Raw genomic sequence first — 17,490 nt, 5'->3', positions numbered from 1 at the left:
TTCTACCATCTGTTACCACCATATCAGCTCTTTGGAAAACAAGTTGAGCTTTGCACACAGAGCAAAGGTTGCTAGGTTTCCTTTAAGCAATGAATAATAACACGCTCTCTGCACAATTACTGTACTCCCTGAGAACAGCCTTCATTTTCAGAGATTTTGAAAAGTAAATCTGTTAATAACCTTAGGAATTAATATTAATTAAACACAACTTCTTCCAGAAATCTAGCAAAATCCACAAGACGTTCTTTTTCCTTTTGATTTTGAAGAATACCATTAACTGTTCAAACTTCCCACATCAGACTGCAGTTTTGCATTATGCTCACATACTCTGTTTTTACTTAGAATTCTTCTTTTTGCTAAAATTGACTTTTTTGGCAGATGCCAAAACCCAGAATAGTTTCCTACTAGGAACAGTAGGAAGCACAGCCTTCTATACACCATACTTCTGTATCTCCCAGTCCCACTGGGAGGAAGAAGCCTCCAAAACCTCTCTCTCAGTCAACAGCTATTTTGAGAATGATGCCCCTTTCACTCACCTCCCTGCTCTGACTGGGCATCTACAGCTCTTGGATAGCTTAGATTTACATTACTGTTACATCTATTACAATTTAAGGATAAGAGAGGTGAAATTTGTCAGCAAAAATGAGTTTTTATTAGATTGCTACACTGGAAAAATATGGACAAACTCACCGGGTCAAGTCATGGATGCTTTCCAGTTTTGTTTTCCACTACTGTCCAAAACTTACACAGCATCCTTGGGACAGGGTAACCAAGGCTCCACACTAGATCCTCTGTCTAAATAGGGATTTTTAAACCGTCTAGTAAATTACAGAGAGGTGGTACATTACACAGTTTCTGCTCAGCACTCATTGACACCTTTTAAACTGGATTTGACAATGTTGATTTGTAAAATCAACATCCAGTTTCTGAAAAGGATGGGCATTTTATAACTCCCTTTAAATCCATCAAAACTACAGTGCATTAACATCATGTGTGTGCCAAAGCTGCAGCTGCAGAGGAGCTGAGACCACTGCAGTCTGCACCACGCTCCAGGCAGACCTGTCCAAGCCACCTTTCCCAAGCCACCAGCCACCTGTCCAAGCCTTTTCAGCACCAGTCACCAGCACAGGGGCTGTGCCAGGCCCACTTCCCAGCTCTGTCTGCAGCTGAGCAGCAGCAGAGACAATGGAAGTTATAAAACCTACAAAGTGACTCCAGGGCTCTTCTCTTTGGCATTTTAAATTAATGTGAAATGCCACGCTAGAACAGAGAGTCTCGGCAGAGTCTCCCAAGGGCCCAGACTGTCAAAGTATGAAAATGGATTGGCTGATTTATGTATTTGCTAACTTCTCCTCCGAGTCTTTAGTGGTAACTAGGAACAATGGTTTAACACTTCAGACATGAAACTGTCACTTGGATGTGACATTTCCTCCCTTCGTATAGGGTATTTTTTTCTGTGATCGTGTTTTTCTTACATCCCAATAAAACCCTCAGATTGGAGACAAAAAGCACTGATAGAGTCTGAAGAGTTCCAAGTGCCAAATGCAAATTATTCCTCTTTGCAGAAAATGGACTTCACACAATGGCTCCTCACAACTACGTCATGCTCATGTCTTCATCTGACCTGGAAAGAACCAGCCTCTACAGGAGGAAAAACCAGTCTGATCTCTGTCAGGAAAATGCCAGCAGGAAAATGCCATGAAAGGTGGCAGACATCCTTAGGAGGAGAACAGAGGCAGACTTCCTTTGCATGAGTCTCCAGATAGCTGTTAGGTAGCATGAAACTGTGCTAAAAGCCTCTGTAATTTACTTCCAACTTGGCTCCTTTGTTGTGACACCCTAGGTGTTAAGCCACAATCAAATCACTTTACCTTCCTGTATTTCAGTTTCTCCTTCTATTAAGCAGATATTGACCTTTCTTCATTATGCACTCTGAGACGTAGGAATGAAAAGCAGTAGGTAAGAGCTGATTGTTATTACAGCTACTAATAATAATCCTTGAGCTCTCTAAGTCTCTCAGGTAAAATAATTTTGTATGACTAAGCAAATCTCTCAAATCCTCCCAAATCACTACCTGAACTTTACAATCTAGATAGTAAAGACAGGTCAGGGAAGACAAGGGCAATGGAAAATCATTTCTTATTCACTGGAAACAGAACCCATGCCAACATGAAAAAATGTGCAAAACACTTGTACCAGGGCAGTAGGGATCTGTTTTGTGTCAGAGTCCCCCAAAGCAGTTTTGTAATTTTCAAATTATTTCAACTTTCTTTAAATATTTAGTTCTGAGATCTTTATCTCTCTAACAGTTCTATTTGTAGTAAGGAGACAATCATACTTACTAAAAAATAATTAGATTCTTTCTCTGAACGTTCTTCTGAATTTAGATGTTGGGTGTTTCTTAAGGTTCAGAATAACTGGAATAAAGGCTTCATCCTCCCCATGAGTGGGAGCATTAACTGGCTTTATCCATATTTTCAAAACATATGAGCCTTCTCCCCTCAATTTCTTTGCACAACTTTTGGCTTTTAACCAGCACAAAGAGCAGCTGCTCCTTTACTCAGAGATGGAAGCTGTGCAAGGGGAACAGTCTTCACAAGTATCTTTCCAAAACAAAACTCAATTGATGCCTTTTCTCCTTCAGAAATGGGAACACTGCATTCCACAGGAGTCAGGAACTTAAAAGCCCAGGGCTTGCATAGGACAGAGGCTCAACTCCATGTCCCTAAGGAGTGGGAAGCCGTTGGGACACTCCTGTTCTGCAAGGATCTCTCACTTTCTTTAAAACCAGAGAAACTCTGTGAAGGACTGGCTGGTATTATGGACATTCAAAATTCTGTAAGGGCCAGTAAAAGGCCCACCTGGAAGCAGGGAGATAAGCTGTCCCTTGGGATGGCAGAATGCTGCCCAGAACAACACCTGCCACCCAGAGCTCTGACACCCTCTGCCAGCTTCCTGCTGCCCCAGTGGAAGAGCTCGAGGCTTCTGAAGCTACTGCACTGATTCCTGCTGACTTCAAAAACAACCAGGCTTTTACTTACTGCATGTAAGTTTTTGTCTCTGGAGTCCACACCCACCCAGTTGCTAACTAAGCACCACATCAAGAAAAACAGCCTCTAAACCTACTTTATTTCAAAGACAAAATTAAATAATTATTCCTACTCTATGTTGTTGCTGTCATCAAAAAAATGACCAATGCACAATTGGTCAGTTAATGTACAATTAAGAGAAAAAGTAAATTCATGTTAAGATAGACTTAACTCAGAATGAAAAATATTTTAGGTATGAAAAAAAGTATATCAGAATGACACAGACAGGGGGGAAAACAGTCTTATGGCTGGGCAGAACTCTGTAATATTCAAAAGAATGGAGTCATCTTTGGAACTTTATCATAATTGGCCTCAATTCCCTGCTCAACTGTAGCATTATTTAACAACTTGGATCCATAATTAAGTTCATCTTCCCAGTGGAATCTTGAAAAGAGGCTTAATTTTCTGCTAGAGAAACGGAGACATTGCAGCCTTCCTAGCAGGGTGGCAAATCAATGACTCAGCAACGGGCAGTTAAAAACAGATTGGTTTTAATCTCTTAATCCCCAATATATGCATATGTTCAAGGGTAGTCTTTGTAACCCCAGAAATATTTATACTGCACAAGATCTGTATTTATTTTTTGCTTGCAGCAATTTGTGATGAAAAATAAATTGTTGCTGTTTATAAACACATAAGAGTGCAACATAGAGAGCTTGGACCCAGTTTTTGGAAACCTGTATTCAGATAGGGATTGGCTTTTGTTTCTGTCAATATACATGAAATACTGAACTATTATTAGAACCAAAATTCTAATATTTGGGGGTTTTCTTAACACAAGTCATAGTACAAAAAGTTTTTGCTTTGGTTAAAAACTACAAATGGAGTACAAAGCCTCCCACTGATCCTTATTCACAATCCATATCCTTAATGGCTGTTAATGGCTTCTGTTGAGGACTTGTGACTAGAAAGTACATATAATTTGAGCATCTGATGTACTTTGCCAAGGTTAGAAAAGAAGCTCAGGATTTAGTTAGTTAAACCCATTCCAAACTGTGACTAAATCACAAAATCTGAAATTCAGTATTCCAGACATTTTCAGATCTTTCTAGGTTTGAGTCTACAGACTTGGATCTGTGGCAAAAATTTCTGGTTTTTGATTAATCTCAAATTAGAAAAGCCCACTTTCCAGGTTAGAAATAGCACAGCCAGATACTCCCAAGAGTTAAGCATGAACAGCCATTAAGTCTTGGAAAAGCAAATGCAGACTATGTGCTTTTCATGATTTACAGACATACAACCCCAGGCTTCCTGCTCTCTCTTCCATTAGTTAATTTATGTAAACTGTGTTAATAATGCAAAAAAGCCCTGTGCTCCCCAGTGTCCCAGGCACGTTTGTCTTGTTTATTCTTCTTAATATCTCTCCTTACTAATTCTTTTACAAGCAAGAGAGCAGAGTAGCCATACATTTCACTGCAATTGTTTCAGCTTTATTATACTGACATTTAGACATTTGATTGTCTTTTGATTGCCAGACAAACACAAAACGAGCACAAGCTGGTTTCCAACAGTGATGCTCATTGTAGTGTACTCATGTTATGAGGCTTAGAATTTATGCATTTTCTTGCAGAGATTTCTGTAAAGAAAGAAATTTAAATATCATGAAAATAATTTCAGATTTTGAGTCTTGAAATTATACTTGAGTTCTACCCTCAAAAGTTCCTCATTGTGTCAGACACATCCATCATTTTAACACAGAATTCAGGCTACAAATCCCATAAAAATTGTATCTATAACCCATTAGGTTATATCGGGAAATCTAAATCTTAATATTGCCTCTGTTGAGGTCGCAAGAAATGAGAAAATAATGTAACTTTATAACTTGCCACATATACAGAGTCAATACAGCTTCAAAAAGGCTCTTACCTTGAGAAACAAGGCTCCCTTGGAAGCCAAGGAGTCCATTCCTCTTCCATTGGGGTAACAGTGATAGGCAGCATCCATAACAGGATAGCGGCTGGCAAAAAGTAGACCACTGTTCACAAACTTAAAGCTACAGCAGCCATGGCAGCTGTAGACCCCAACATCATAGACGATGTATTCAAAATAGTGATGGAGCTGCTCTTTCAATTTCTCCGCAGCTCTTTTGTCAAACACTTCCTGCAAGCACAGAAAGTCCAGGTTGGCAGGGAAGAAAGCAGAGATCTCATGGTCAAAGGTCTCATCTGTGTGTTTCTTTTTCCGCACTGAAGTCTTCTTCATGATTGAAGCTTTGTAGAGAAGCTTGTTGTTGACAGTGCTTTGGTCCACTGTACCATCTCCAACACGGACTTTGACTAGGGACTCTCGTGAGGCAGAGCAGCTGTCTAAACTCCCAGAATCTCCTTCCTTCTGTTTGTGGTTTGGTGTTTTTGACACCTCTGCATCACCTTCCAGTGAGGGCTCTGCTGGGCCACTGGCACGAGCCTGGCCGTTGACGGTGTCTGTTTCTGTGTCTGACATGTGGCCATTCTCCTCTCCATTGATACGGACAATGCAAGTGTTTTCTTCTCCCTCGTGTGGCTCTCCACTTCCACCTTTATCTTCTCTGTTCTCCTCGCCGTTGTTTGAGCCACAATTGTCTCCTTTGTACTCCATTGATGTTGTCCTTTTGATGCCAGCATTAACAGTACGGTTATCTCCAGCCTGGGGGGAGACCAGGCTGCTGAAGCTGGCTGCACTGATGGATGTGTTGGTAGGAGAATCTATGTATATTTTAATCTGTGGCCTGCTCGCCCCATTTCGGATCCTCCTGCCAATCTCTTTAGCCCTGGCCTGTGTATTGAAAACGTTATTGAATCTTGCCAGAGAATCGGGCAGCAGGCAAACATTGGCACTGCCAAAGCAGAAGCTTTTCCCACTCCCTGCAGCCTTCCATTCAGTGAGCAGTGTGGCTCCATTGGTGTGGTTCTTGTCTTTCAGCCTGGAGTAGATATAGGGCCTTCTGGCTGACTGCAGCGGGGACCAGAGCAAGAAGCCAATCAGAGCAAAAGGAAGAGAGGCCACCAAGAGTGCCAGGTAGATGGGAGTGGTAATAATGATGCAGAGTGCATGAAAATAGCATGGGTCATCTGCTCTTTGACGTTTTTCATAGGTGGTTGGAACAAAAGAGCCCACGAGCCTGTCTGCTAGCCAGTAACATGGGAAAATCAGGCCCCAGGAAAAAGAATGCAGAACTGACAGAAAGCTGTTGGGAAATGGAGAAGTGTATAAAACCATTGCAACTCAGTTATGACAACACTTCAGGGCCTACTACATGATGTCACTGTGTCAAGCATCCATAAGAACACTGGGAGAGGGCTGGGGGAAAAAAGGCCTGGTCAGGAGATTGTTGTTTTTTTCCAGTGAGAGTCAATAACAAAATTTTAAGAGCACCATTTCACTGTGTTGGAGTAAAAATGAAACAAGGCCACTGTTTTCGTCTGGCTTTTTGGCATCTGTATTTGTCAAAGGATGTCATTGTTCATTGGGGGCTGCCATAGTGAAACTCTCCAGAGGCAAAACAGAAACCTGCAGAAACAAAAGACAAAACATATTGGAAGTTTAAGTAACATTTATTGGAAGTTTAAAGCAGATTGAGTTTTTCTCACAACAATTAAAGGCTTATTACATATAGTGTATTTAGATGGAAATTTGAAAGGTTGGATCAGGGGAGGATTTGGGCGTTTTTTTGGTTTTTTTTTTCAATTATTAGCTCAGTATAACTTCACCAATCTTATGCAACATGTTTGAGTTCAAAGAAATAAGGGACAAGTCAAGTGCCAAATAACAAATGCTTGGCATTTACTCAGTGCCAAAGGCATTTTGGGATGTTGATAATAGGGGGGAGCCTGGCAGATTTGTTTTCCTGGATGATTTTTAGGATCCTTCAGTAAAAATGCTCAAAAAGTGACTCTGGAACCTACACATCAGATAGGAAAAAAATAACCTAAAACCTATCCAATTATGTAATTACCATTAGAAAAGAAAAAATTCTAAAGAAGTTATTCTGTTCTACTGGGTGCTTATAATGCTTTATAAAAGCCCCATTTACATAATCACTCAGCAGACCAGAAAGATTCTTGTTTACAGCAGTGCCAAGGGTAAACAGAACGTGTTTGGATCTGTGAAGTGAGGACAGACTGCAAGCCTTACATTCCAGCTTCCAGGCTGACAGCCTTCCTGGTGAAAGGTGTAGCAGTGTTGCACAGTATTTGACTTTTACTATTTTAAAAATAACAGACCAGAAGAAAATGCAAAAGTCAATGGATCCACAAAAAATTGCCTAATTAGGTCTTCAATAGGTGTTTCCTTGAGCATAAGATGACAGGATGTTACAGCCCCCTGGGGAACATGAAACCAAGGGACAGTTTTGTAGTTAGAGCAGTCAGTGCCTGCTTGGTGATGTCCTGAAGTAAAAAAAAAAAAAAAATCAATTCAATACAACTCTTGCCAGATCTATTATGGATTGCAGTATCAATAATCTATCTACAAGATAAAGCTGTCCAGCAAACCATAAAACACCCAACTAAAACAGCTTCACAAAAGCAATTATCCAGATTGTGGAGACATACTATGGAAAAGGAATTCATGCTTACTGTAGATCCAACATACTCTTGTGTATTCGTAAAAATGGAAGAAAAATTAATGCAATCACAAATCTTTCCATGGGATAAGATTGCACAGCACATGTCATGAAGCAAATTGGTTTGGACTGAGGTTTGTTTTAACAACTTTTAGCAAGAACGTGATTCTTTGTAAACACTAAAGGCTGTGTGATGGTTCAAGGCCACATTGGTGACTCCTACACTTCCTCTGTCTTAAAAAGGGAGAGTATCTTTCAAAATCAGAAGGATTTTTGACCAGGTGCCAGCTGCATTTCTCACTGCCAGCCTGCTGAAGTGAGGAGGCAATAACTGTATTCCATGCACTTTATTCCATGAATTCTAATAGAATTCCCACAGCTCATGTCACAGAAGTCCAAAAACCCTGGTACCACAGCAAGCTTTAAAATATAATGGCTGGAAAAAAGGGAAGAGGGTATCATTAGCTGGATGTCCTTTAAATTTTTGCATATTGCAGACAGAAGACATGGACACGTCAAGGTCCTAATTAAAAACCCTCTTCTTGGAAGGAAATTATTATCGTGACTTACTAAACTTGCAGATGAAAGCAATCACGAAGCTTGCCAAAGCTCTGGCACAGACTCACTGGCACGCACACAAACAGGAACTAAGTTTCCTACTCCTTGCTAGAAAATCCTACGCACGCTAGTGCCTCAAAGCCACCCCAAAAAAAGAGAATTAAGAAGGTCATGAGAGACAGATTTTATCTCAACAAGATCTTAAGGGGTGAGGGAAGGCACCATGTGAGTCAACGGGAACTTGGAAAACATGACGTCAGTCACATCTCTCCTAATGCAACGGTTTAGATGGAGCCTAAAGCTAAAGTGCCTAATTCCTTGTGATGAAGGGTATTACTTGGTAATCCAATGCTTTATTCATAGGGGTTTGGGAGATTAAGGGAGAATTTAAGATATTGTGATGAAACAGATATTTTTGTATGCTACAAAGACGTAAACGGCGGTGTTGTTTGGTGGCTTTTATTACTTTGTGAGTGTTTGAAGGCTAAAAATAGATTTTATTTAATTTTTTTTATGGTGGCAGTAGAGAACATCTCAACTTTAGTGATAGCAAGACATCAGGCAGAAAGGTTTCAAAGATTTTTATGATTATAATTATGCCCAGAAGTATGATGGAGACATCATAGATCAAAAGAGATGTTTCTACCTCCAGCATTGCTTGCAAACTAAATAAAGGACAATACAAGTGAACAAGTGATAGGAGAAACAGAAGAAAAACAACAAATCTTGCAATAATAGTGTTATGAGAACAGCCTAGAAATGGTCAGAAAAGTTTTAACTTCCTTTTGTTTAGAAACTAAAATACACTTTCAAATTCAGACAAGTAAAATTTCTTCAAAGGTGATAGTAATGTCAACTGTATTTTTAAAACTATAAGTAAATCACTGGCAGAACAGTTATTTATTTAAAAACAGGATAAAAATACTGATCAGTGGCTAACAGATTTGGAAAGTTACCCTATGAGTAACTTCACATAATAATTTACAAATATACATTAAAACTAGTGTTTCTTGAATCCTGACAGTTGGTTTCCAGTTAAAATTCTAGCAATATTTACCTAAAAATGAATTCTAGAAAAGCAGTTTATTTAGGCTGTGATTTTTTGTTACCTTGATTTACTTATTGTCATTGTAATTTGAATCAGAGAAAACAATCTTACAAAAATGGTCCCACTACACCATGTGAAACAGCAAAAATTAGTGTTTGTAACTGAGCACAGGTGAAATGAAGATCTGAGGTAACTGAGGGAATTCTCACTCAGGGTCTCACATCATTCAGGCTTATTAGACAAACCACAACTTAATTTTTGCTTTCCTCATTGTTCTCATCTGGTTTTCCTCCCAGACACACTTCATAAAAACTTCTTTCCTTTATTCAGTGTTGTTCTGCTGATTATTCTTATACATGCTTTTAATTAGAGTCTAGTTCAACAGCTAACTAACCTTCTGGAAAAAAACCTACTGCAAAAGGCCAAAACCACGTGAACTGCTTTCCATGCTTGATTACATGACTGTAATTACAGAGATGCAGCCATCTCAAGGGGTCAGTGGCTCTAATGAAGATGTTTTCTTGTTCCCCTGTGACCACTTCACAGCCTGATGTTTTAACTGAAACCTTGTCATCCTGGCTGGTACTCATTCCATGAAGGAGTTCACAATGCAGGCTAAGGGAATTCAAGTAGAACTTACTGGCTCACCTTAACTTCCACTTAAATCAGTAACAATTTACAGCTTAGGAAAATCTTTGTAAAAACTTAGTAAAAACATGGATTCTCTGGGTAAGAGAAGCTGAATTTGGTGAATCACTGGTACTGATGAATAAAGCAGAACCCATTCAAACTAAGGATTTGGCAGGAGGAGAAGGGAAGGAGAACAGTGTTTTTGCAGACTTGCCATTGCAATGTTAATTTACCAGTTTCTGCCTAAACTCTCTTCCTCCTTTCTAAAGAAGGTCACCAAACACTGCCAGGCTGCTCTGCAGCTTGTCTCTTTGCCCATAGGCAGCCAACGGGCAAGAATCAGTATAAACAAGATGTCTAACTTAATTGAGCTAACCTGTAAAAACTAAAAGACTAAGAAGTGTGAATTTACAAGTCTCCCTGAATAGCAGAAATGTCAGCAGTTAAGCACATCTGCAGAAAACAACCCCAAGCACCCCTACAAGTCCAGGGAGCTGCTGGCATATTGAGGGAGCAGACTTGTGATGGTGCAGTCTGTGTTCTACACAAGGGGGGATCAAGCACTTGGGCTAAATTTTCTTAAGGAGTCCTTGGAATGTCAGTGATGCCTCTCTCTGAGTGGCTCTAAAAGCTGTACATTGAAGGAGATTTGGTGCTGTTATTAAGCACAGGTTAAAGGAGCTGATCCAGGGCTAGGAGCCCACTGGTCACTCAGTGCTGGGGCTGGATGAGCAGTGACCAAGGCACCTGTGGTCACCAAAGGACAGTGTGAGTGGGAGTCATCCCCTTCATCTGACAAAAGTTTGGCTGCAGGTGCAGAGAAATTGGCCTGGCCTGGTGCCCTAAGTCCCTCCTCACTCCAAATGGGAACTTTTTCTCTCAAAGTGCTGAAAAGTTGTTTGTGATCACACGGTAAAACTTGCTCCGAGCTTTACAGTTATGTGGGCCATGGCAACAGATTCTCATTTCCAAAAGCAAATCATCTGAATTTGGTAGTCCCAGATCATATTCTTAGGCCAAAAACAATACCCACACACCTTCTGCTACCTAAATAAATTGCATTATGTTTGAAACTTAATTAAAAAAAAAAAGTATAAATTCAATTATCCTAATGTGTTAGAAACACAGGTTAAAAAAAGATCTTAACAATTATAACCCATTGAAAAATGTTAAAAACATGTCAGTTTTGTCCCTTTTTTCTTTCAAAATTGATGAAAAATTGAAGCTGAATGCATTATTGCAGAAAACAATCAGCTTTCATATTCCTGCAAGCAACACTGGGTTTACCCTGGCACAACAGATTGTACTTGCTCAAGACTTACATGCAGAGTCATAAATGCAGAAGGGCCACATCACATCTCTAAAGCCTAGGAGAGGTTTATTCTTTACTCCACACATACAAACTGCCCTCCCAGCAGTGAATGCTGTGTTTACACACCAGCTGTACTAATTGCTCCCTGGAGACCCGACCCAAACCCAGAAAACTTCACCAGCACGGCTCCAAATTCTGAAATACACCTCCAAAGCTTTGTGCATTCTGGGAGTGCACCAGTGCCAGCCCGTGAACATCAGCTAACTAATCAAAGACAAACCATGTGGGAACTTTTTACAAGGGCATTTAGTTCTACTTCACTGGAGGGCATGAAGACTCATCTAAAAATCTGGACTCCATAAACTTTCTTCTATTATTTTTATTTCAGTGGAAATAGAAGCAGACTGACAGTTTCTGTTGTATTTTAGAGGGGCCAATGCCACGAATGCCTCTAAAAATATCATGGTTATGCAAACTAAGTAACAGCAACCAATGTCAGTTCTGATCTGTAAGGACATTACTTCAAAACAAATTTGAATGCAGTGTTAAAGAAACTACTTCAGAATTCATACCAAAAAATTCCTAGTCAGCAGAACTGTCTCTTCTTTTACAGGGGACAATCACATATTTCCAAATTATCAATTCTTATTTATGGCCTTGGGAACTGGTAAGAAGTAGAATCAATAGCATATTGATAGAGGAAAATAACTGCAAACACAGAGGGCTCTAAGTTTTCAGAAAAGCTTTGCTATCAGGCAAGATATAGACAAAAAAAGTTCATCTGACCACTTGGTGATCTCACTCAGCACCTGGAAAGCTAAACACTCTGTTTTGAGACCTTATTTGGTGAACTTCAGTAGTGAGACAACTGCAGGCTACAAAAATATGAATCTGTGACACTAAGCTCTGTTTATACAATAGAAACAGAATGGGCTCTATTTAAAAAATCACCTTTTAGTGTGCTTTAGCCTCGTATTTTACAGGAGCTGGAGTAATTCAATAATGGCTAAATAAATCTGATCCTTGTAGATGGTTTGTTTAACAAAACCCAGTGAGATGGAACAATATTGGCTTTAGGTGCACAAGACAGAAGTGGAGATAAAATTTTCCCTACTCATCTTTCACCATCTAAATCCTACAGAGGTCTGACTACAGCCATGCCTTGCCCGTAAATTATCAGGGGCACAGACTCCCTGTAAAACGAAAAGCTGTACTTTCTCAAGCAGCACTTTCAGCCTCCAGGCTTCTGGTTACTCCATGACAGCTCAGTAGAAGTATAAAGTAATCATTTTTCCCCAGAGTCGATATTTTTATACTCTTGAAATTGTTCGTAAAGGTGCCAAAGAAAAGTTACCTTAACCTACAGTAAATCCAAGACAAATTCCTGCCAATAAATATCTGTTCCTCTATAAAAAATGCTTACCTGCAATTCTGAAAATACTTTATAAAGGAAATTAAAATACAATGTGCCTGAATTAAAACACAGCTACCTTATAAAGAAAATTAAAGTACATTTATTCATGTTTTACTTATGGAAAATTGGAAAAGCAGAGCCTTTGTAACTTGGATACGTTTTCATGGAAACCCCAAAACTAGACTCCTTAACTCACAGTTTCTAGCTCTACTGACAAAGGCATATTTCCCCAGGACCCAGAGATCTAATTGTATGGTGGTAATCATAAAAATCCCAGCATTGCTAAAAACTCAACACATAAATACCAAGTCCTTCCCCCAAAACTTGCTTCTATGTCAAGCCACTCTGACAAAAATGAAAGAATTCAAACTCAAACTTTTTACAATCAAATAACTCCAAGAAAGGCTGAGTACTTTTGTTGCACATTTTCATACAGCCAAACACACATCTATTAAAATTCTCATTACAAAAAAAGAAAACCCATCAACATAAAAACCAACCCAGAGCACTTGACACTTGCAGCTTTTCAAATGTGATAGGAAATTCAAGCAAAAATATTTTACTTATTTATAAATTCATGTCACTGCAATACACTGGTAGACTAAGTGTGCCAATCCTCTCATATTTTCTTCTTACAGAGTAACACATAAAAAAGACAGAAAGCAATATGTGATTTTTTTTAAATTATCCCATCCAATCACTTAGCACTCTAAAAGAACACTTGTTGCCATCTTCACATAAAGCATAGCTAAATTTAGCTCAGATATTACAAAGCCACTAATCTCTCAAATACTCAAGAATGAATTATTTAAAACCACAAGATCTATGGGGTGACTTGTCCTAAAACCACACCTAAGAAAGCAGAGAGAAGGTTTTTTCCAGGTTTATTCCAGGAAGCCTCATGGCTTGTTCTAACTACGAGGCTTTGCTGGCTACTCCACAGTAACACGCTCCTCCTTGTTAGGCTGGGCAGCTCTGGGAGAACAGGGACACCTAAAAAGACCCATGCCAAGAATCTAGCGACTCACCACACATTCTGCTGCTACACATCTGCACAGACAGCCCTGCAGAAGGCTGGGGGCAAGGGGCTGACTGCCGGTCTCAAACACCGACAGCCACTGAGCCAACAAGGATCGCTGGCAAGGACATGCTGAGAGAAACAACGGGATGGGGCTGGAGAAGGGGCCACAAGGGAGGTAGGGCAGTACTTTTCTGGGACAAATGTCCTTGCTCTGGGTCCTGGGAATAAGCACAGCATAGCACAGCCATGGGATTGAGGTCAAGAAGCAGACATGGACCAAAGGCCGGCTCAGTAGGGGGAAACAAGACCACCCCCGACCCCCAAAGGGCTCTGACCCATTTCCAGACACACCAAGCAGGATGAACTGCACATTGTAACAGCTTGCACAGACAGTGAGAAAGTTACCTCCAGGGTAGGGAAAACTTAGCTATAAAAACCTACCTCCACAAAGCCCTGGTGTGCACATCCCAGGGTGCTGGATCAATGCTGGAGCCAGCACTGGTGATCTTTCTGTCTCTCCCTCTCTCTTTCACTCTACCCTTTATTCAAAATCCACCCCTGTGTTTACATGAGAAGATAAGGGACTAACGTACCAATTTCCATGCCAAATGTATAATTTAGCAATAAAACTGTCTTTTTAAAAGCCTCTGACATTTGTGGTTCCTTTTCAACCATGGGCTTATACAAATCTTGGGTGCTTCCCTTCCCTTCAGGGTGGAACGCCACAACCCTGTGATGTTTTTTTGAAAGATGTTTGCCACCAAAATGGCATTCTTGAAAAATATCTTTTTGACTCTCACAAGAACGCAAAACAGAAGGACTGCAATATGTTTCCCACTTGTCCTAAAATTTCCTTCACTTTTTATTAACCGTTGCATTACGCAGAAAATGCTGATCCTTCCTCTTCGCCTTCCAAGACATCCTGACAAACTGAGGATATGCTCTGTTCTGGATGCCTCACTGTTACAGCACAGGGAGCAATGTTGAGCCACAAAGCAAACTTTGAAGTTCTCTGACATTGCCTGATAAGAACCAGGTTTCTGGCATTCTACATTAAATTGCCCAAGAGTCTCCCATATTTTCTGCTGGCAGAACAGATCCTGGCTCAGGCCTCGACATTTTCAACATTTCAGGTTCCAGGTTTCAGAGATTGCTACTCTTCAGACATCACTGCTTTTTTGCATGAGTTGGGAAAGGACTTGGTAGAAAAAAGTGAACACAAAATTTGAGGTGGGATGGGGAGAGGGGAATCTTATTTCTGAGCCAGAAGCTTTTGTATCTCTGTGGAAAAACAAGAATAAAGGGTAAATTTGTTTTTTGTAGTATACAAATGCATGTTTAATCCATAACACACCTGAAATATCAAAATTGTACTGCTCTTAATCAAAGTGGTCCATATTTAGAAAAGAAACAAGAGAAGCTATGCTAAGTACCCAACATTCTACCACTTCTAAATCAAGAGAGTAGCATAACCCAGCAACAGAATCTGGCAAAAATCTAAAATAAAAACAAGGAATGAGTGCAAATGAGCAGCTACTTTAGTGGGGTATACATATAGGGATACAAAGTTCACCTCACTATTCTGTGGACTTTTATTTCCTTAAAAATACAGCAAATGTTTTTCATTTTTTTCTGTTATTAAATGCATTTTTAAAGATCAGAGCAATATACAGATATTTCATTTTACACCCCATTTTTTATTTACTCTTGGAACTAGAATGAAATCAGAAAGTTTCCTATATCCAGAAGAAGCAAGAGGGACAGAGTGTTTGCTTACATCTAAAAATACCTTCTGCAGTGTTCCTATGTGATCACCAACAAATGAAGTAACTAGATGCTTCTCTAAGCCATCAGCAGAAAAAAAAATGTTTAAATATTTAATATGCTTTTAAAAATGTCAACTGAGTCAAATTATTACTAGTTTTTTATTGTGACCAAAAGTAAAATGTTTAATTGAAACAGCTGCTCCTTAATAAATAACCAGAAGCTGTGTGCACGAATGCGTGGCATTTCCAGATTAGATTTTCATGCATGGCATTCCATGCATGATCTTTTCATACACTTGAATATAAGACAAGTTAAATAAGATCTCAGTCCAAATAACACAACTGTAGAGAATCAGAAGTGATGATTCCAAAATAGACTGGGCCTACCTCCAGTATAAACAACTTGATCTCAGTATTTGCTTTAGGATGCAAAGCAAACATCCTAGATCTTATTGCTTCTTTTACTCACTCAGGTAAGCTTTACTGTTACAATGGTTCAGCAAAAAATTACTATGGATAGATACTGCTATTCCAGGGGGGTAAAAAATGAAGTGCATTAAAATTTGGTCCTAATATGGTCAGAAAATGTTTTAAATTGCCTTTTTTTTAACCATACCTCTGATGCATATTCACAGTACAAACAACAAACTATTTTTAAAAGGTTGGTTTTAGTAAAGTCTCCACAACCAATTTAACCATAGTCAGTTAAACAGGGGTTTGGTTTCACAAGACCTGCATTGATGTATTTGTCAAGTCTGTTTCGTTCTTTGGACTAACTCTGCAGTCCATTATTTACAAAGAGCATCCTCAGGCATGTAAAATATCTGTGTAAATTATCAGGTTCATGCAACTGCTAAACAGCACAGAATCCACACAGAAGAAGTGTCAATAGCAATGCCTAAACTGTAGAGACTTTTGCTACATTTTCCAAACCAGCATAGTCTTGTCCTGCTATTAAATAAACTCATTTTGCCCTATGATTCACTTCAGAATTCAATTTTTAAGAGTCATTTTGCAGAGCAGAAATACATTTCTAAAAATTCAATTGTCTTTAATAGAAAAGCAGGCTTTCATATATTGAATGCTGTGTTCTTGGAAGTGAAGCTCTTCAGCACAGAAATAAAAATCATATTTCAGTCTAAGTTTACATTATCTCCTGCATGTCACAGAACAGTTGCCAAAGAAATGCCAAGGAAGAAGGTGTAAATTGTGAAAAGCAACATTTCTGACAGTGGTAATCTCTGTGGCTTTGGGTTAACTGATCCCCACTTCACAGCTGAAGTTGTCATGTACCAAGAGCCAAGAGTCTATGTCTTGAATGATACAGCTTCACTGATAAAACACAAATGTTTGGGGTTGGAGGTTTTTGTAATTATCCTTATTAGCCATCAGTTGCATTTCTATTTCTGCTGGCTGCCCTTAGCCTGTGCTACACTTTTCAGGACATACATTTACTTGAGTATTGCAGGCAGAGATACCCTTTGCTTATTAGCCATGGCTTTTACTCCTATACTGCCTTTAGTAGGACTGCTCCCAGAGATAAATTTGCATTAGTGAAGCAAATGCATACTGGGGAAGTGTCAGAGAACTGTTAGACAGAATAATATTATTTGTATAATTCTGATTATTATGCACCCCAAATTTTGTAAGATTTGAAGTGATGTAGAAGGAACGTACTTTTAATATCTTACATAATTCATCCTGATCATTTAAATAGTTTCTTAAAACAGCATCCCCTGGATGCCAGCTTTTGAAGTGTTTAACAAGGTATACATAAAGAGGGTAATAATTATAATGGGGGTGTAATGAGCTTCACTATCAACGGGAGTCAAAGTACAGTAGATTTTTATCTCAGATAATTATTGTTATGTGCAGTAAATGCACCAGCAAAACTGAAGAAATAAAGCCTTTGGATTACCTCTAGTGAAGAGAATTCACAAAAGAGAACATTAATTTTTATTCTGACTTTGTTCTATGAATCTGACAGGTGTTAAGCTGCTAAATCAGGAGATCTTGTGTAAGTGACATAAAACTATATTGTGCAGCAAACACAGCAGAACTTCAAATTCCACTGTGCCTTGGCTACAGGTGACAAGAAATCACTCATGT

General features: G+C 39.3%; 1 protein-coding gene across 1 annotated transcript in view; it reads right to left on the bottom strand.

The window, feature by feature from the left end:
• The window catches only part of SMPD3 (sphingomyelin phosphodiesterase 3), a 101,735-nt gene that overhangs the window by 28,052 nt on the left and 56,193 nt on the right, over positions 1–17,490 (bottom strand). The window contains exon 2 of the mRNA XM_068202783.1: positions 4,956–6,578. Coding sequence (XP_068058884.1) covers positions 4,956–6,287 — 1,332 coding nt within the window. The 5' untranslated portion in view covers positions 6,288–6,578. The remainder of the gene's footprint in view (positions 1–4,955; positions 6,579–17,490) is intronic.

This window comes from Anomalospiza imberbis, chromosome 12 (genome assembly GCF_031753505.1).
Source record: "Anomalospiza imberbis isolate Cuckoo-Finch-1a 21T00152 chromosome 12, ASM3175350v1, whole genome shotgun sequence".
NCBI classification, from domain to species: Eukaryota; Metazoa; Chordata; class Aves; order Passeriformes; family Viduidae; genus Anomalospiza; species Anomalospiza imberbis.
The sequence above is the reverse complement of the archived record's forward strand: the minus strand, read 5'-3'. Positions and strand labels throughout refer to the sequence as shown.